This window comes from Tachypleus tridentatus, chromosome 1 (assembly GCF_004210375.1).
Source record: "Tachypleus tridentatus isolate NWPU-2018 chromosome 1, ASM421037v1, whole genome shotgun sequence".
In the NCBI taxonomy this organism is placed as follows: Eukaryota; Metazoa; Arthropoda; class Merostomata; order Xiphosura; family Limulidae; genus Tachypleus; species Tachypleus tridentatus.
Genome location: NC_134825.1, coordinates 72,692,832 through 72,714,857, shown reverse-complemented (window position 1 = coordinate 72,714,857; position 22,026 = coordinate 72,692,832). Strand labels below are relative to the sequence as shown.

Sequence of the window (22,026 nt, the reverse complement as noted above, 5' to 3'; positions counted from 1 at the left end):
ATCCTCGAGTCTTTTTCTAATAGCTAATTCTAATGTTCGTAGAATCAATGTCGCTTCTCCTTTATTGCTTTGTTAAAGTCTGGTTTAAAAGAGAGAATGTAACACAGACCACACGCCGTTTCTATACCGTTCAGTATACGACACATTTCATCATGTCAAATAATTTTATGTTTTTGTCTGTTAAACCACTGTGTGAGACGGACTGACCAACTGTTTACTAAAATCACGATTTTCTTGTGAAATACAAAAGTAAATATTGAGATTAATAGAAATATTTTATCTTCATTTTATTTTTGTGACTCACATGTTTACTGTATGCAGTAAACTTGGTGCACACAAAATATAAAAACGTTAGAAATGAGATGAAGATAATGGGTAAGTTTGGTTTGTTTTCTCTTAAGCACAAACCTGTGCCAACCACGGTATCGGAACCTAATTTTTATCGTTTAAGGCCCTGTGACTCACTGCTGAGCAGATGAAGGCGATAATTGTAGAATTACCTGATGTGTTTGTTTTTAATTTCGCGCAAAGCTACACGAGGGCTATCTGCCTTAGCAGTCCCTAATTTAGCAGTGTAAAACTGGACGAAAGACTAGTCATCACCACCCACCGCCAACTCTTGGATTACTCTTTCATCAACGAATAGTTGAATAGACCGTATCATTATAACGCCCCCATGGATGAAAGGGTGAGCATGTCTGGTGTGACGGGGAATCGAACCCGCGACCTTCAGATTAAGAGTCGAGCGCACTAACCACCTGGCCATGCCGAGAATTTTGCAGTCAGCAAAAGTGGAGGCTGTTACTTTACAACTTAAGAGGATAATAATATTTTCTTTAAAATAATTTGGGTTCAAATATTTGCTCGCATTAAAAGTTGTTGGAAGGGCCACAAGGTCCTTCGTTGTCCATCTGTTATATCATTCAATAACTATATTTAAGGAGCAGTTCCTTTCATTTAATAATTCGTCACACTATCGCCATCTATAGTGAAAACTATGAAACGAGAAAAAACATGTTTTACAATCCAACAAATAATTAATAATCGCTTTCACATGAAACTTATAAACTTCACAAATGTACATAGTGACCAACTGGAAGTTATTCAAAGCTACTTAATGTGATGGAATGGAGCTTCATACGAATCCTTAAGGTGGAAAAAGTTCATGTTACCACATGGAAAACAAAACGAGTTTGAATAATACACCGTAAGCTTGAAGTGTTCTCTTCATCAGTACCTAACATAATGTCTTTCACAAATGATGTGCTATTATGAAATTAATTAATATCAGAATAAGCCAATAAAAATTAGCTAGTCAAGATGTGTCTAGATCAGTTTTTCGCGCATCAAGGAAAGTACAGCTTTGCAGCTTATTGCATGTGTTCTCCTGGAGCAGAGAGTTAAACGTCAAAGCGTTATGGTATCAGCCGTAAGACTTGCACCAGAATTGTTATTTATTTTCGTAAACTTAAACCTTTGATAATATTTAGTACACGTACAATTTCTATGCTTGCAAAAATAATTTTCAAACCTATTGTAAAATTATGCTTTGCAATTAACAGTGAGGATGTTTTCTAACTTTATATATTACTAAGGAAAAACAAAATTATATGTGTAATATTTTCTAAGTTAATGTAAATTAAATTCAGTTTCTAGGAAGGATTAAATGTCTCCAAACTCTCTTTTAAAATTTGAACCAGTTTTTATTACTGTTTTGTTACATAGTAATATTAGTTTTTGTTAATCAAAAAGTTGCACAATGGGGTACCTTAGCTGTGCCAACTGCAGGTATTAAACCACGAATTCAGCTTTAAGTCCTCAAGCTGACTATTGAACTATGTAAGAGAGACCAATTAATTGTGTAGTGGGTTATAAACTATTCTAAAGATCTTTCTTTTCTATTTTTAATGCAATCTGTTCTCGGTATTAGTACACAACCACTACCACAATGCTGATATACAAATAAATCAGCCACTAATAAAACACGAGTGCCACAAAACTAACACACGTTCAGTTCAGAGTGCTTGCTTTTTATTCATCGAATGAGTTATTCAAAAATGTACAACAGACTTACACTGATCACATCTGTGTAATAACAATTATGGTGTAATATGAAAAGATAAACTTATTTCCATTTTAAGAAATTGTTAATCCAGACACACTGGCAAAGATTACACAGATGCTTTACTGTAAAAACTAGAGTTTAAAAAAATAATTCGTATGAATATAGACAACATACAGCCAACACAGTTCTTGTATGTTGAGGACAGCAACCAAAAGTCATGAAAACTAAGAACAGAAATACTGAATGAAAACTACAGTTAATAGATAATGCTTAAAGAGTATGAATATAGACAACATACAGCCAACACAGTTCTTGTATATTGAGGATAGCAACCAAAAGTCATGAAAACTAAGAACAGAAATACTGAATGAAAACTACAGTTAATAGATAATGCTTAAAGAGTATGAATATAGACAACATACAGCCAACACAGTTCTTGTATGTTGAGGATAGCAACCAAAAGTCATGAAAACTAAGAACAGAAATACTGAATGAAAACTACAGTTAATAGATAATGCTTAAATAGTATGAATATAGACAACATACAGCCAACACAGTTCTTGTATGTTGAGGATAGCAACCAAAAGTCATGAAAACTAAGAACAGAAATACTGAATGAAAACTACAGTTAATAGATAATGCTTAAATAGTATGAATATAGACAACATACAGCCAACACAGTTCTTGTATGTTGAGGATAGCAATCAAAAGTCATGAAAACTAAGAACAGAAATACTGAATGAAAACTACAGTTAATAGATAATGCTTAAAGAGTATACAAACAAGTACAACAAACCTCATGCAAAAAAGACATCAGTCTCTTTTAAAGCAATTTTTAAAATACTCTGAAGGAATGTTTCACACGTACTTCCATTTTATTATTTTCCCTGAAGACCACAGTTGTTGTTAAATATTTTACAATTTTCTAATTAATACAGACAACACAGAATGGTTATCTCAGATTATCTATAGAGTTACAATTAGAAACAAAAAAGTAATTCCACATGATCTACAAGTAATTTACTCATTGTTTTATAGTTTATAATTCTAGCTTTTAATGTAAATACATAAATACCACCATCAAGTAAATTTATATTTATACAAGATACTTAAGTTCCATTATCTCAAAGCTTCAGGTGAACTGCTGTCTTTAACATGAGATTCTTCAGCTGTCATTGCAGCTGTGGTTTTTGCTAAAATATCTGCTTCCAATAATGCCTGAATTTCTTCCTTGGTGAGGGCTTGCTTGGCTGGGAACATTCTTTTCTGTACCAAAACAATAGAGTGACATATACGGTGTATGCTTCAAGCAAAAAGTGGCACAAGTTATTCCAATAAAATTTCTAAGTAGTAAAAGGAAATCCAGTTGAGTATAAAGAATTGATTGCTAAATATAAGATCACTATAATTAAATAACATAATAGGACTGGTCATTTCTCAGTCATCATAAATAAAGTGTACATAAGCATGGCTAATATAACATGATTTACAAATTTGTTGTTTTTTTTAATAACATCCATAACTATGCAGTAGTGGTATGTATACCTTCATATGCAGTTTTTCAAACTATCATCTGCATAAAATGGAATATAAGCTTTGATTTATTATTTGTTTCTTTCATTCTATTACCTATGATTCTAATTTTCTTTTATTCTCATCATTTCTATAGGAAGCACAAACACAGAATAAAGGGATATATTTAATTGCTTGCAAGTAATTTCATTGAAAATAAAATCAAATTCAAATTATTTCAAGTTATTACAGAGTCACAAATGTACAGAGTGAAAGAAAAAACTTGAAAAATCTGATTTACTGTTCAACTCATTTTGTATTAACATTCATTGTGGTTTTATTAAAATATGGAATAAAAAAAACTGCTACAGAATAAAAGTTAAAAACATTTTAAGAAGCTACATAAACCTCCTTGAAGATAATTTTTAGCTTTAGTTTTACACCTATAAGTTATACAGTTCATGAGCTTGAAGGATTTTGTGTTCCAGATAAGTTTATCTCATGTTATTTAAGGTTATTCTTCTTTCCTGGAATAATTCTTACAATGCACAAATCTTAGATTGTAATCCTTACCATAACAAAACACTGTCAAGTGTTGAAATATAAATAACTGCTAATGTTGAGCTTTTCCTAATCATACAAACACTGCAAAGTATAAGATACAGAATATTGTTAGTCTGTATATGAAAGATCAGAATTATATCACACATTAAATCTTACCACTTCACATATTTTTTTATTCTTTATTTGACTTACCTTAAATGATAATTAAAAACATTTTATCAATAATTTATCTTTATGTTCTTTTAATTTCATTGAATGACTTTATGAAGTGGTTATACATAACTTTTCATATCACCATGTATCTGTAATTGTCTACACTGATCTGAAATTCTAATGTACTCAAAACAAAACAAAACTTTTAATCAAATACAAAAACCTTGAAAAATAATAGATGAATGTAACAAGCAGTGAGATTTATGATCTAAGTTCTTCATAACAAATATTAACTCTTACCACTTTACATTTTTCTCACCTTGAAAGGAAGAAACAAAAATCAATGCTTGTGAATCTTGAGTTTAGGATAGTTAATAAATTATTATCAAACAAAGTCTTACTTCAATATATGAAGAACTTATTTCTTCATTAATATCAACACTTTCATAATCAGAGTAGTGTGAGCATGTGACTGGCAGATCAGTAAGATCTCTTCTTTCCACATGGCCATGATGAACTGCTTGAAGTGATGTAATGATATCCTTGGAACTTAAATCCCTGTTTTTACATTTTAGCTTATCCAGTCTTGATTCTATGACATTGTAAATGGAAGCTTACATGAAAAAAGACATTTAGTACAACCATATTTTAAATAAAAGCAAAAACATCATTCATCATTAGCCACCAAGATGGAAGAGATTGTTGATTCAGTCATGTAAGTGATTAAAGCTTGTCTATTTTCCTTTTAACTCTTTCACGTCAGGACACTGGTCAAAGGCCATGTCATCACGTTTGTTGGCTTGCATTTGAAATTTTATTGCACTACTATTTTATGAATTTATGTCAATAAGTTTGGAATCAAAGTGCAGATTATAATTCAAACTTCAATATTACATAGGAGTTAATTTCTTAATTTAAATGTAAATATTAAAATAAAACACCTAAATATAGATTTTAGTGAGTCATGTGGTATGTTGGATGCAGCACTGTTCAAAATTAAATGTCTGTGATTTTAAAATACTACGTCTATAGTTTTGTACAAATTAAGAACTGAAAGTACTAATGTTGACATGCTAGAATATAAAATAAGAACCTCAAATCTTTTTATTTTAGATATGGCTTATGTACTGAATCAAAGACAGTGGCTCAGTTCACCTCTTTCCATTTTTGGAAATGGTCCATTACATACACTTCAATATATGATATGCAAATAACCAATTGATAACTTAGTATGTCCCCTAGTGGTCTTCTTAGCTATTTTAACCTGTAAAAAGGCTAGCACGTTCTTTCCAACCAAGATTTCAAGAAGGTAAGTTGTGTCTTTAGTCTGCCTGAAGTTTCATATTATTTTAAACCTAAATACATCTTAGTTTCTAAGCTTAATAAAATTATAGTGGAATTCTATGGCATTATTACAGTTATTTATGATTTTTTGATTATTAAAATGTATATATAAATCCTAAAATCCACAATTGCAAAATTTTAAAAGGATTAGCAACTTATGTCCAGCAGCAATCGAATTAAAAGGTCACAGCTAGAAGGGACAACTGTTTGCTTTACTTCATTATTTACTGTTCTACATTTTAAGAAAAATAAATTTTGTAGCTAATATCTAGATAGTAATAATATATATACATATATAATGAACAATAATTGAAATGTGATTGAATATTACAAAATATTAATCCACTAAAACACAGGCAAGAGAGGGAAGACAAGAGGTGAGTTTTATACTGTCAGATACAATGAGTGTATGTGCAAAATTTCAATGCATTATATACTGTTAGTTAGGCAAGACTGGAAGGTCAATATAATAAAAATATATATAATGTAATGAGACTTAAGCTACATATACTAAACACTTTCTGTCGTAACTGTAAATTATGCTTTCTGTCATGCTGGAATGACTGCATATTATAACACTAAAATGTAAGTTTATTTGTTGTTTAATTTACATAAAAATTTATGTAAATGTGTGTTAGTATAATATTTATAATATACTAAACTTTCATAATCTTAATCATGATACTTTTTAAGTTATGAGGAAAAACTCCTCATGACGCAGGGATACGAACACTTTCTGTTGTAACTGTATAATTACACTATGTTACAAAATTTTTACTTTTTCTTGTTCCTGGGCAGAAAGTGTTATTTCCCAATTGCTTATGCCTAAAGTAAAAGGAAAAGACCTATTTTTCTCTTCAAACTTTGCTTTTATGACCTGGGTAATGAAATTTTCAATTTTGCCTGCTGATAAAGAATTTTCTTGAACTTGCAAGAATTTTCAAAAACTTTCTAGAATGTTGTAGAACTTACGAGAATTTTCAAGAACCTTTCAGAATTTTCTAGAACTTTTCATAGTTATAAGTTTATACATGGGATCACCACTCACCACTTCAGTTTAGTTCTAGCTGCCTAAGTGGACACACAGACCTATCTGACTTTATCAGAGATGTCATCAAGAAGCTGCAAGCATTCTCCAGATGTATTCTGTATGTATGTGGCCAATTTACAAAATTTTTACTTTTTCTTGTTCCTGGGCAGAAAGTGTTATTTCCCAATTGCTTATGCCTAAAGTAAAAGGAAAAGACCTATTTTTCTCTTCAAACTTTGCTTTTATGACCTGGGTAATGAAATTTTCAATTTTGCCTGCTGATAAAGAATTTTCTTGAACTTGCAAGAATTTTCAAAAACTTTCTAGAATGTTGTAGAACTTACGAGAATTTTCAAAACCTTTCAGAATTTTCTAGAACTTTTCATAGTTATAAGTTTATACATGGGATCACCACTCACCACTTCAGTTTAGTTCTAGCTGCCTAAGTGGACACACAGACCTATCTGACTTTATCAGAGATGTCATCAAGAAGCTGCAAGCATTCTCCAGATGTATTCTGTATGTATGTGGCCAATTTACAAAATTTTTACTTTTTCTTGTTCCTGGGCAGAAAGTGTTATTTCCCAATTGCTTATGCCTAAAGTAAAGGAAAAGACCTATTTTTCTCTTCAAACTTTGCTTTTATGACCTGGGTAATGAAATTTTCAATTTTGCCTGCTGATAAAGAATTTTCTTGAACTTGCAAGAATTTTCAAAAACTTTCTAGAATGTTGTAGAACTTACGAGAATTTTCAAGAACCTTTCAGAATTTTCTAGAACTTTTCATAGTTATAAGTTTATACATGGGATCACCACTCACCACTTCAGTTTAGTTCTAGCTGCCTAAGTGGACACACAGACCTATCTGACTTTATCAGAGATGTCATCAAGAAGCTGCAAGCATTCTCCAGATGTATTCTGTTATGTATGTGGCCAATTTATCAAGACAAGAGCAAAAGAAAGTACTCTGTAACAGCAACTGCTTAAATGTGTGGAGCCTACTAGACATATTTTGGCATGCCTGTTGCAGATCAAGACAAACCCTGGACACCTCATTTTACCTGCGAGCACTGCAAAAAAACTCTAGAAGGTAAGGCGGACAATTTTTGCTTGCTTGAATAGTAAGACTTTGTATTATACAAATTTTAGACCTTTTAAAATTTAAATATCTTTTAAATTATTTCATTTCTTTTTACTCCCAATAGTACAGAAAAAAAAATCACAAAATATTTTGCATGAACCTCTTACACATTAGTTGTGGATGAAATAAATTTATTCTTCATAATAACAATTTTATTTTGCTCTTTTGCAGGATGGTACAGAGGGGAAAAGAGAGCCATTAAATTCGCTATTCCAAGAATTTGGCATGAACCTACTGATCACTCAAGCAATTGCTACTTCTGCATGGTAGACCCTTCCAAACATCACACTGGCAAGAATGCATCTGCTATCATGTATCTGGACCTTCCATCACACATCACCCCAGTGCCAGACTGCCCTAAGCTTCCTGTACCCACTCTGCCAGAGAAAAAGCAGCCATCTCGAAAAACTACTCATTTCTAAACATTTTTGTTCATTTTTGTATAACTTTAGTATAAATACATGTATTTTGATTCATTGATACATTGATTCATATGTTGTTTTATTCAGACCTTATGCAAATGAAAATGTGCAAATTTGCCCACTCTTACATAGAAAATAGATTAATTTCTAAATTTCATTATCCAAGTACAAAAGCAAAATAACACATACTATCCAGAAACAAAAATTTGTGTAACATAGTGTTATTTCCCAATTGTTTTTATAATGGTACGATGTTGATCAGTTGACAAATCCCACACAGTCAGGGTACAGAAAATAAAATAGTCTTACTGAAAAGAAACATTTGAAATGTATCTAGGAGGGTTTAGAGATTATACAAATTATATTTGAGATTTTTGGGATAAAAACATTTATTTTCATCACAACATGAAATCACTTTACACTTAGACTAGTAACGAAACATACTTAACACTTTCACAAACAAATCTTTATGAAAATATTTTGCAACAAAATATTACTTTCATGTACAAAAAACTGTAGTCTATATTTAAAGTCCACTAAATATTTTGATGATACACATGCTGTATCAAAAGTTATAGTGCAAATACATAACATGTGCCAATGCATAGACAAACTTGTGTATATTATACCAAGCCTGTTGCAAAAGGGTTAACATCACAAGTTTTAAATTACTATTTAAGATAAACTTATTGCAGAATGTGGTTTTAGCTAGATAATGTGCTGGTTTGTACAGGAGTAACAATACTTTGGGACCACAGTTTTATAAAAGCAAGAAAGACAAAATAATTAAAATGTTTTTAATTGTGTTTTACAAGTGAGTGTAATTTTATATAGTATATCACCCTCTCTTAAGTAAATTTTTCTCTTTTATTAAACATAAACAGTATAGCTATTTTATAATATTTCTTATTTATATCACTTATGTGAGTTTTCTTGCCAGACACAAAAAAGGCAGAAACACACCTCAAACACTAAATATAAGAGTAAAATGCTGCTTATAGTTAACTGTTAAAAATCCCAATACATACAGAAAAACAAAAAAAGATTAATTATCATGTAAAAGATCTTAATACCAAATTATCATTATTAAATCTTTAAGATAAAAATGTTTTGAAGTGTTAACATAAATTGAAACAAGGATACAACAATTTATTTTGTCACCAATGTTTTGAGTATAAACACATTGACTCTGGACAAGTGGTTTTAAATCTGTAGTCCAGTAATTTCCTTTGTGATCATTATGAACATTACATAATTAAGGAAAGTTGCACATTAGTTATAGATTCCATTGTGGGTCACACACAGTTAATATAGTTTGTAACCAGAAAAAAGGTTGACAATGTACTGAGAGGAATTTTGTATGCTGTAGTTATTAGTTGAGTTTTGTATTGATTGTAATTTATTTATGTGTTTGGGTACAATGTTTATCTATGCTGGGCATGCATATTCGAGGATCAGTTGTATGTTTTGTATATTTTTATTACATTGGCTGGTAAAGTTCCTTGATTTTTTGCTGGTTAGACTTCTTGCATAATTTGTAAGCTTCCAAATTTTTGTTAATGTAAAACTTCTATGTTTCACCCATGTTAGCTTTGTGTTGAAGGTTAAACCTAGAAATTTTTCCAAGGTTGTGGTCTGGAGAAGTGTGCCATTCATTTATTATTTTGGTGGGTCTTTATGTTTCATTTGTCTTGTGAATGTTAACTGAATTTTTGGAACGTTAATTCTTAAATGATATTCCTAGTAATAAATTTGTAGATTTGTTGCTGCTATGGGTCGGGGCGGAACTTTTCCAGATTGCGACATCAAAGTTATTTGTTTAAGGGCATATTGTTCACATACGTAATGAATAGGGCTAACTAACTTTCCTTAGGGGATGCCAGCCTCTGAAGCAAATGACTCGGAGAATGATCCTCTGACATTTATTGTGTAACTGCTCATGTTCTAGGAAGTTGAATAACTTGCAAATAATCCTCGGGGTGTAGTTCTATTTCTGCCATGGTTCCCTCAGTAATTTTTAGTACTGAACTTTTCATTTCGTTGCAAACTTGCACAAGTTCTACTATTACTGTTTCAATGTTGTTACCGAAAATGAAATTTAACATTTAGACAAGTTTCACTTTTAGTTATAATAGCATAATAATAGGCCTATTTAATTCTTTGGCTTTGCAAAGTATTATAATTATAATAATTGTCAGTTATATTTATAAGTTATAACTTATACTTTGTAGCTTTAGTTTGTACTACAATTGTAGCACATAGCTATACTCTTGACTCTTACCTAATGATCTGATATAATTATCGGAACCCGGGAGGCGACTTACTGCCGTAAAATCGTCATCAAATGAAGAAATAGATTCAGATTTCTCGTCATTACGACTATCTTCCTTTTCCAACCATGGATCAGCCATAACGCTTTCCCCATCTAGCGGAAAGCCACAAACTTACAGAATACTAAACTCTATTTTAATGCATGTTATTTAACGAATCATTTATTACATATTTCCAAATAGTGTATTTACAGGAAACGTTTAAAATCATTGTTAAAGATGAAAATCTGTGTTACGCATGTGGTCAGGGAGGTATATGTTAATCATTCTGAATATCACATTTTCCATCTTTACAATATCCTGAATTTTCATTTCTCAACATTATACTAAAATAATGAATACTGCGTGACCAAATGTGATTTTTTGTAACTTAAAAATTAAGAGTTAGCATTAAACATAAAATAGAGTTGCATCAGAATTATCATGAATAAATGGTTGAGCCTTATTACTCAAAATAATGAGGGAAAAGTTTTCCAGTTCTTACCTGTAAATATTTAATAATAATAATAGGAATTGTCTTATAACTATCTTAATGCCAAAATGTAATATTATAAGTATATATTTTTCTAAACTTGAGAAAGCGTGAAAAATCATTTGATATTTTACAAATTTTATAGAAATAAAGGAGAGTGTGTGTATTTTTCTTACAGCAAAACCACATTGTGCTTCCGCGAGATTATCATAATTTGAAGCTTAGAAATTCGGCGAAAAATATATTATTATATTTATCATTGGACGAAAGTTATGAACCCAAATGTACCAGCTTTATAATACTGTTAACTGTTGAGCACAAGGCTACAAAATGAGCTATTTGTTCTTTGGTCACCACAAGTATCGAGACGTAATTATTTATTCATAATCTCCCAAAATTACCACTGAGCTACAGATAGATTATATTGCTGTAACATCTCTTCAAAATAAAGAAAACTTAACTTGAAACGAAAGCACACTTCTAAAAAATAATAAATTAATTTATAAATTAAATATTTCATTCCTAAACTAAATACTATATTGTCATTCTCCAAAACACTAAGATATCGAAATTTTACATTATAAAATATACTCTTCAAAAAGAAACGCAAAAGGCAAAATATGAGACAAATTGTTAACAAGTTTATTCCGGGTAGTTCTGTATGACGTGTGAAACTTTGCACATTCACTGTTGAACATTCAAAGTCTGCAAAGGCGAAGTCCACGCCCACTAGGTGAAGTTTAACGTCACTCAACGTCACTAACGAGTATGCCCCCCGTGAGCATCAATAACTGCTTGGCATCTCCTGCCCATGGAAGCGATGAGATGACGAATCACATCCTGTGGAATGGCTGTCCACTCAGCCTGCAAAGCTGAGGTAGAGTCTGCGATTGAGGTTGTCGCCGTCGCAAACGTCGGTCCAACTCGTCCCAAAGATGTTCGATGGGGTTTAAATCTGGTGATCTGGATGGCCAGGGAAGAACGTTGATGTTGTGGTGTCTCAAGAAGGCAGTGGTGAGTTGGGCTTTGTGAGGACGGGCGTTGTCATGTTGAAAAACGTCGTTGACGTTTACCATGATGGGTTGCACATGGGCCTAAGAATCTCGTCGACGTATCGTTGAGCCGTAAGATTCCCTCGAATGTGCAAAAGGTCTGTTCTGGCATTGTAGGCGATGGCAGCCCACATCATGACGCTGCCACCACTAAATCTGTCAACATCCTGCACACAGTTTGCCGCAAAACGTTCACCTCGGCGACGGTAAACACGGGTCCTTCCATCCTGCCTACGAAGCATAAAACGTGATTCATCGCTAAACCAAACATGCCTCCATCGTCGATGAAGCCATACCCAATGTGCTCGAGTCCACTGCATCCGTGCTTGACGATGTTGCTGGGTGAGGATGACGCCTCTGACTGGACATCGAGGTCGGATTCCTGCATCTCGTAGACGGTTGCGTACGGTCTGATCGGAAATCCTACGCAGCCCTGGTATGGTTGAGGCAGTAGACGTCGCAGTGGTGGTAATATCCCGAAGGTGACGTAACCGGATGTTGCGATCTTGTGCGGGCGTGGTCACACGAGGTCTGCCAGATCGTGGACAGTCACGAGTTGATCCATGTTGTTGGTGACGATTCCATAGCCTTGTGATGGTGCTTGGGTGGACATTCACAGCTCTGGCAACATCTGATCGAGATTCGCCTGCTTCCAAGCGACCAATGGCGTTTTTGCGTTGTGCTTCAGGCAGTCTTGGCGTAACTGTATTGCGTGTCGGTGGTTTAACATTGAGCTATGGAAACCGAGAACCCATCACTTTTATAGGGATGTTGCACATGTTGAACTTGCAGATCTCTCAAACAAATTTATTGGACACGCATGCGTTTTGGCGAAATATCTGATGTTTTCCTCCGTTTTCAAAGTGCACAACTTTTATTGTCATTTTGGTCTGACAATCAGTGTCTTAACACGTGTAATATCACATACTCTGAGCTTGTAACGTTATTACATATATTCTCTTTAAAATAACAAAAATATCCCTTTTGCGTTTCTTGTTTTGAAGAGTATATTACTATAGGAATAGTAAAAATATTATGCTTCAAATTATTGACGTTTAAAACATATTTTTCACAATTGAGATATTTTCAAAAAAGTCACTTAATGTTTTACAAGTCTTTCTTAGTAAACACATTTTAACAATTCTGGTGTAGTTACAACAATGCACAATTTGGCACTAATAACTGAATATCGTCGATCTATTGAAGAAACAGAATGGCATTTTAAAATTCATTGCTGAAGCAATGATATGTTAATTTGAATATCAAATGGTAAACTACTCAGCACAAATTATGATATGGTCAAATTTTCCGCGTAGGATATTTGCGCAAAACTACATAAAGACTATCTGCTTTAGACGTCCCTTGAACTAAATAATAGAGAGCAACTAGTGAAAACCAATCATCGCTAATTGCCGGTCAATTGCGACTAAATATGAGATTTTACCCTCTGTCTTTTAACGCTTCCACGCATTTATGTTTTTACGGCGATAAAACACGAATGATCAAATTTTGATCAACTGTCGGATCAAAAGTCCATCCTTATCTAAATTGTTACGTAAACAGAAACTAACAATCAAAAGGTCAAGCTTTTCCAGTATTAGACGAAATATATTACAATAATTGAAAATTAAGCTCAAAAACTTATCGTCCTAGGTTGGTTAACTCATTGTTTATTGGAGAATGATCCAGATAATCGGATGCAGTTTTGCGAGATCATGCCAAATTAGATCTTACAGAATCAGGCTATCTTAGACCAACTTGTGTTAAAATAAGCAAGTTTAAATTTAAACACCAGCAGGATTAACTTTCCCATAATTCCGTACCATGTGTAAAGTGCCGTGAAATGAAGTATCAATTATTAACTATATTTCTACTTTTGGGCCACCTTCTTGGTAACTACATTTAACAGCATATAAGTGTATTTTTACTACCATCACTATTTTCAATTTTCTCAACATCTATGCATGGAAGTTATACATGGACAAATGCACACGTAACAGAACCGAGCATTCGTTACAATATATTTCTTCTATCAAAAATATACTAGTATAATGAGGCTTAAGGGGGATAATGAAACTAGAAAGATCAATTAACGAAAAGTTATCATTGACATTTTTTGAAAATCTTTTTATAAGCGGCAGTATTCTCTACTAGTATGACATAACATTTAAAGCAGATTGTTATTAAAATATACAATTATCATCAGGTTAAACTTGTGCATGTGAATACGCTGACAGAACTTTATAACAAGAAATAATGCATATAGCTGAAGAAAAACGATGCCCGAAAAATAATTCTTGATGTAATAATAATAATAATTTCTTGAAATAAATAATTAATATTGTTATTAATCCTTATTTTAATTCTGATCCAGAGATGACTCATAAAAAAATTGATAATTACACTTTAACTTAATTTTTTCTCACCATTAGTTTTTATTCAAATTATTTGATAACACAAATATGGCATCTTGGCTGTTACTAAGGGCCTGTTATCCTAGGCCACTTGATGAGATCTGATATTGTATGAAATACCTTATGGGCACAAGGTATGGCAAGTATACTGTGGTTGACATATTGTTATAAATTTCTCTACTTCTCTTACGTTCTTAAAAGCGTTCATAACCAATAGATAAAAATTTATGATAGAATTTGTCTTAATACTTGTCAAGTCTGTATTCAATAAATCTTACTATTCTGAAGAGTAAAATCTTAAAGGAAAATCTCCCCTGGAACAGTTAGTTGAAGAGAAAGGATTAACCACAAACTGCATTTATTTCTAAAAATTTTAAATATCAATGATACATTTATGTAATTACTAAAGGATCTTGATTTTGTTCAATAGATAAATGTAATAATTTAAGAAAAAATGTAATTACAAGTTTTGAATGCTCTACACAGAATACAAAACTGGCATAAGTTATTTGCTTGGCATTTTATTTACAGAAACAATTTTATTTAAGCATAAAAAATTATACAGAAAAAGCATTAAGAATCAATATTTTCAATGTTAAAATAGTGTGGTGATAAGAAAGTGAAACAGATAATCAATACTTCTCTAAAACTAATGTTTCCATGAAAGAATTGTCTATTTACAAATTCATTAGAAGCAAGAGATGGATCCTATTCTGAATTTCAAAGTGTTTTGTATTTGAAAACAAAATACTCAACCACTTACTCAAGTTTTCAAATATACTGTCATAACAAGCTACATTTAATACACCAAATTATACAAGTATTGTTTCTATGCTTTCTCTTCGTCACGTTGTGGAACCATTTTCACATACTTCTAATCTTCTTCACCTCTCTGTATAAGGATTTTTTCTGAACTACACATTAAGAAAAAGAAAGCAGAGAGATGAACATTTTAAAATGATCACATGAGGTAGTATTGTTTCAATATAACTTCAACAGTTATATTAACATATGATAAATTAATTCACACAAAATTTTCTTTAACCATTAGACTCAATCATTACAGGTTTAAAATAACCAAAAAAATGTAAAGCAATGATAAGTGAAGATAAATATAGACTATAAATTGTTTTGTGGTTTTCATAGTTTCTTGGTTATGAACAAGAGGGATTCTAAAACAGTATCTTTTAATGATTTTCTCATTCTTATAAGTTTAACACCTATTTCTATTTTTCACCCTGCTAGTGCCTCACTCCTGGCAAATTACATAATAGCACACCAACTCCAATCTACATAAAACTAAAGAAATACATGATGTATCTCTGCTAGTGTTTATAATGTAACTAAATTTGAAAATTAAACTTAAAAATTTCAAAAATTAAATATGATTTAATGATTTTTATTGAGTAAAATTCTCTTTATACATAGCTTATAATCTGTCCAAGTTTCTTGTATTAAAAGCACAAGAGAAATCTATTATCATGCAGTCTTTAGAAAACTGTTAAGAGCATTATTGTATTTGCTTTGTGGACTAAAGCAACATTAAAGTGTAATAGCAGTTTCAATTTTCCCTACAGATTCTTCCTCACAACCAGAAAATTATGTACTTGCATATCACATGCTGAATTAATGAATATCTTAGTCTCTTGGTATTTCAACCTAATGAAACAATCTGAATTAAAACACTTAAATACTGATTAGTTTTTTACCATAATTACAATTCTCTACTAGCATAAAGCACTACTATTCACAGTAGTAGTCTAGTGTTATATTTATATATTTTAAGTTTGAATACATTTACTCAAGATTTATATTTAAACTCAGTATACATCACACTGTAAAGTGGACAACATGAATACTTAACTATACTCTAAAATGAGTTTAATAATTATTAAGTAATAGTATTTAATGTTACATTCATATATGCCAACAACAAAATAAAACAGTTGCATTTGAACAATTCCACAAAAATAACATGATGAAACTTTAAAATGCATAAATTAATATATTTACTCTCAGTGATAAATTTTATTTGTGACTAAGTTTTTATTTTAATTATTAGAAATGTATCCATGTCTTGCATGTTTCTAAAAGATTATTTGTGAGAAAAAATATGTATACATGTAATTACATTTATATTCTACACACACATACATATATACATTATAAGTATTCATGTTTTCATTGAGTAAACACAAATTTGATGTTGAACCTTAGTAAAACTTGCAACACTTACTATAAGGATCATATTTAATAAACTCTAACTTGTCAGCCAGTCTGGGCCTAGTGGTAACAATGTGGTGACCACTCACTATGCTTCTCATCAAAACCATAATGAACCTACCAGGAAAAATAACCAAACATTATATTGCAAAAACAACAACTCTGATGAAAGGAGTTAAGCATTTCACATAACTATATGTAAAACTATAAGAACAAAAGCCCAAATAGTCCATAAATAGGTAATTGTACAGAAGTGATTTAATAGTCATATTCTTAGGATTTTAATATTGTAGTGAAGTTAATTTAAAACAAAGAAAATGTTTTGGTTTATTAGCATATAAATGTTCACCATATTATATCAAAGCATTTTTCACAAAAAATCTTTAATGTGAATGGATTTTTATTAACACTAAAATTATGGGTGCTCAGTAAATGTTAAAAATATTTTTAAAAAATGTTTACCATCTTAATTTTAATTCACATTTCTATATAATTGATATAAAAAGTTTATTTTGGTACAGAATTTAATTTGTTGTATAAGGAAATATTAAATAATTTATTAGGTACTATTTGTTCAGGATTTTAGAAATATACACTAAACAAAATGTGAGTTTAGCAGTGTTCTGATGTTTTAACAAATCATTAAATATATTGGATCAATAATCATAATAGTTACCCCACACATTAAAAATTTAATGAAAGTATTCATGAAAATTTAATGCAAAAATTAATATTTAATGGATTCAATAAATAAACTAAGTAAAATTAAAATATCCTGTGATAAATATAAAAATGTTTTAAATAAATATAAGGAAGTTTTACTGAAAGTTTCTGATAACTATTTTAGTTATTAATAAGGCCATTTAAACATATTGGCACTACTTTTATGCAAATTAACATGTTATTGCATATAAAGGCTTATTTGGTCTGAAAATTGGTAATTACAGCAGACTTAATTGGTAGTTATACTAGTTAGTTTAGATAACTGGTTGGGATTCTCTATGCTAGTAAAATTTGTCTGCTGTGCTACTAATTATTTCTTTTACCACTATAATGGCAGCTGGAATGCCAACTTCAGGAGGTAAGTTTATATTACTTAACCCTAAGTAGCATTAGTAGTACTGTATTTCATCTTTTTTTTTTTTTCCTTCTTTACTTTGAAGAGCAGTCACCTTCCAGAAGTGTCTGCAGGCAGTGTGGGATGTTGTGGGCTTGAGCACCCATGTCTTGCTCTTTAAATTTCTATTTGTTTTTATTATTTTATTATAATTATTTACTTTTATGAATTTTATATAAAACTGGTGAACAGAAGTTAAAACTGATAGATGATATAACCCCACTGCAATGTGGGGCCAACTTCAGTAGTCACTTCCAAAACCTAGGATACATTTTATATCCCATATTACAGCCTGTACCATGCTAGTCCTTTTTATCTCTGCAGTGTTGTAATATTTATTTAGGTTTTATTTATTAGAAAATATCATTAGTCAGAGATAAGGATTTGCTGTTTTTAATGCAGTCCTTCCTTTTGAGTTTGTTTTTACTTGACTGTTGTGTATTAATCTTTTATATAAATATGCACTTACAGGTCAAAACATAATGGCTACTTTTAAAACCTTTCTTGAAGTTGATAATCAACTTTCAAGTGATTTAAATGCACTGCTTTTTGCTAGGTTTAAGAAGAATATGAAAAAATAAATATTTAATAAAGACTGGGTAAGTTACAGTAAAGTAGTTGATAAAGGTTCTTATTCTGTTGCTCTTCACACAATCTTTCGCATGAGGGATATTAACACAAACCATATATAAAAAAGGTTACACGAATTAGATGTCCCTTGCTAACAGATCATCTCAGCATTTCAGACTAGCTCTAAACCTGTGCAGAAAAGGATACACATCACACACATGTATTGATATAGTGGTGGACTGAAATAAATCTTTATGATAAAGGTTGTAAGTGCTTCACTGCAGGTTTACTTTGGGTCCACCTTTGTGTGTGTGTGTATAAAAAACAGAACAGGTTAATCATTTATTTTTAACGTATGAATAACTTGTGTACATCTGCATATGTATATACACTGAAAAAAACTAGTCATGTAAAAATAACTTAGTGAATCTATTCAATTTAGATGACATTTTCTGGTAGTTTTGTAGACATGTATATGTGAAACATCAAGAACATGTCCATATAAAACAACTGACTGAAAATAAATTTTTGTTGTACAAACAACTTCTCTTAAATCAGCAAACTGACACAAAAAAGTCTAGACTTATTAAAATCAGTGAAAAACTATGTTTTGAATAATGAAAATAAAGTCTTCTTCACAATTGCTTAGAGAAACAAGGGCAATGAAGCTCAGCATAATTTATTTTTGACATTTTTATAGAGTAAAAAAGTCTGATAAAAAAACAACAACAAATACTTCATCTCTAAACTTACAGGGATGATACATGTTATTTTGATACTGATAAGATTATGAAAGTTTAAGTTTTCTTTGACTGAATTTTGCCACTAAAACAATTCAACTACCTTTGTTTCCATTAGCCATTTTCTGCTACATCATTGAAATGTCTTTCACAAGTGAAAATTTTATAATTTAAGTAGTTCTTTTGAATTAAAAGATTAGATCCTTTTCTTGAAATAAAAAAATTAAATTTTTTATGACATTGATTTAAATCTGAAGTTAACATTAAATGCTATAGAATAAAATTCTACAAATAAAAAGAAACTTACTTTGATTTTGCTTTACCCATGAAAAAATGTATATGTCTTACTTCTGACTGAAATAAAAGAAAAGAACTTCAGGTACTTTACAGTAAATATAACTTCTGGACAAAAGAGTCCAGTCTGTATGCAAGTTCTCAATGTAATGTAGTACAAATAATTCATGCAATTGGTTTAAACCTGATGACTGTAGTTTTTCAAGTTTTTATACATTCAATTAAAGGCAGTAGATGATAATAAAAAAATCAGTGAAGAAATAAAATACAAAAACTAGTTAATCATCATTTCAAACCTTCTGAAGTGTAATTATGAAAATTTGTCATATTTAAAAAAAAAAGCAACAGATCTATTTTAATAAAATAGAGAATTAGCCTAGGATTACAGTTGTAACCAACCATAGTTCCTCCATTTAGCCTAATTGAGCAGCAAACACAGAAAAATAAATTCAGTAATAATATGGATATGATAGTATAAACTCAGTTAATACAAAATAAATTACAAAATTTATGGTTTTGCACACTGTAGTAGCATTGTTTGCTTTAAACTTTATTGAAAAATAAATGTGTGTTATGAAAGGAAAACAAACAATTACAATTTAATAAGTTTTAACTTTAAGAATTAAATCACCATCTTCACTTCACTGAAATCTATTTTAACTATTTGTGCTACATACTTTCCATTTTTGCTTGTTCTACTTTTTATTTTCAAATTATTTACTTATTACGTATGACAGATTATATCGTATTTCCATTTTAATTACCAGTACATTTGTTTTATACCTCTAGCCTACTGAAGCCAGAATTTTGAAAATTATGAAACATTTAACAAATACTTAATATTCTTATCTTTCTGTCTTGGTTTGATATTGAAGTTAATGTTCTACAAGCCAATTGAAATAAGATATATTTAGGAATAAAAATTACTACAATTTTAGAATGTACCTTTCAGTACTGAAATTCTAACTATTAACAAATAAACTGCACTATGTAACCAAGACCCCTACTGTGTTAAACAGGGCACAATTTCTCACTTTATGCATAGTTTTCTTTAAAATGTTCAACATTATTTCACATAATCTCTTGAATTCCTAAACGATAGTAAACATTATCAACAGCTTTGAGTATGTATGCTTATAACCAAGTTTGTAACATGCACAAAGTAGGAGGATATAGGAAACAAATATAAATCTCGAGATAATGTTTTATTATTCATTATAATACTACTTTTAATCTGATGTAAAACACATTTTTAATCAAATTATTCCAATTTACATAAAAAACAAATAGCACAATTTTAAAGTTTATAACCTGAAGATTCAAAAACATTTTAACTGTAATATAAATTAAGGTAAGTTCGGGAGTACATAATTATGTCTTTACACCTTAATATAAAAATAACTATCAAAATATATAAAATAATATAGTTATGTATTTTAAAAAGTAGTAAACACAGTATTACAAAAATGTGAGAAATGGGAGAATACCTAATAATTATAAAAATCTTTAAACATGCAAATATGACTTCATCGTCACACTGAACACAACCTATAATACAACTTTACAAGTTATACCTTTCTAAATTTGAAATTGCAAGTTCGACAGTATAATATACAAAACTAAGTATGTTGATAAGTGTTAAACTGCTAATAAAGGCCCACTGGAATTTGCTTATAAAATATACATAAATCACAACTTACCTAACACTCTGTACTAGTCGTACTCATAAAATACATTTAGAGTAAGTATAACAATTCACATGTATTAAGAACGCCATCTGTAAAAATTGAATCCAATAAGATTAAATAAATATACACAAATGTTTAATTTACTAAGAAAATATATTTACATAAGTTTGAATACAGAACAACCCGTGCTTTCTTCATAAACGAGTATCTAAACGACACCAAACACTGTGGCTATATTTGCTCTCATATTTTAAATGTGTACACGTACACATACTTTATAAAGGATGGTTTGTATGCTATCTTAGTTCAAGTATTATATAGTAAAAAGCAATAAAAACTACTTTTAATCGATATGATATTTATTATCAAATTGCTTTCATCATTTTATCTAATTCTTAATATAATTGGCATCATAAGAAGTTCTTAGTATATGTGTATATGTATACTACACTTTTCAAAGCTACTGTTATAAACTAGTAAAAAAATTAAATTATTTCACTGAAGTTGCAGTGCAAACAACATATATATAAAGAAATATTAATACTGAGCAGATAAAGCGATCAGCCCCTGGGCACGTGATTGGTCAGTATCATCTGGAGTGAAAAACTCTAATATTTTTGTTGTTGTTGACTATGAACAACAATAAACCCTGTTAGGCTTCTGGAAAGAATAGGTTATACCCAGTTTGTTTTTGTTTGTTTGGAATTAAGTACAAAGCTACATAATGGGCTATCTGTGTTCTACCAACCAACCGGTTTATAACAATTTAAGTCCATAGACATATCGCTGTGCCACTGGGGGCACTTATACCTAGATTTTAAGGGGGAGAAAATGGCCAAGACGTTGTTTGTTATTAAACACAAAGCTACACAAAGATTTGTGGTCTGCCCACCAC

At 30.7% G+C, this 22,026-nt stretch overlaps 3 protein-coding genes across 4 annotated transcripts; 1 reads left to right on the top strand and 2 right to left on the bottom strand.

Annotated features, from left to right (window-relative positions):
- Positions 1–2,014: 2,014 nt before the first annotated feature.
- LOC143252132 (uncharacterized) lies at positions 2,015–10,672 on the bottom strand. Its single transcript, XM_076503815.1, has 3 exons — positions 10,513–10,672; positions 4,696–4,886; positions 2,015–3,331 (listed from the first exon to the last, which is right to left on the bottom strand). Exons 1-3 carry the CDS (start codon positions 10,640–10,642, stop codon positions 3,185–3,187), a joined length of 468 nt encoding a protein of 155 aa, XP_076359930.1. The 5' UTR covers positions 10,643–10,672; the 3' UTR covers positions 2,015–3,184.
- On the top strand, positions 7,009–8,289 carry LOC143252139 (uncharacterized). The gene is made up of 2 exons (XM_076503826.1): positions 7,009–7,758; positions 7,981–8,289. The coding sequence occupies exons 1-2, from the start codon at positions 7,686–7,688 to the stop codon at positions 8,229–8,231; spliced, it is 324 nt and encodes a 107-aa protein (XP_076359941.1). The 5' UTR covers positions 7,009–7,685; the 3' UTR covers positions 8,232–8,289.
- Positions 10,673–15,000: 4,328 nt separating the features above from the next.
- mRpL33 (mitochondrial ribosomal protein L33) lies at positions 15,001–21,361 on the bottom strand. 2 transcript variants are annotated; one of them, XM_076503807.1, is made up of 4 exons: positions 21,293–21,361; positions 19,457–19,503; positions 16,736–16,839; positions 15,001–15,413 (listed from the first exon to the last, which is right to left on the bottom strand). In XM_076503807.1, the coding sequence occupies exons 2-4, from the start codon at positions 19,474–19,476 to the stop codon at positions 15,364–15,366; spliced, it is 174 nt and encodes a 57-aa protein (XP_076359922.1). In that variant the 5' UTR covers positions 19,477–19,503; positions 21,293–21,361; the 3' UTR covers positions 15,001–15,363. The 2 variants fall into 2 exon arrangements, with proteins under 2 accessions (XP_076359922.1, XP_076359914.1); XM_076503799.1 differs by having other exon boundaries at positions 21,144–21,360.
- Between the last annotated feature and the right edge of the window lie 665 nt (positions 21,362–22,026).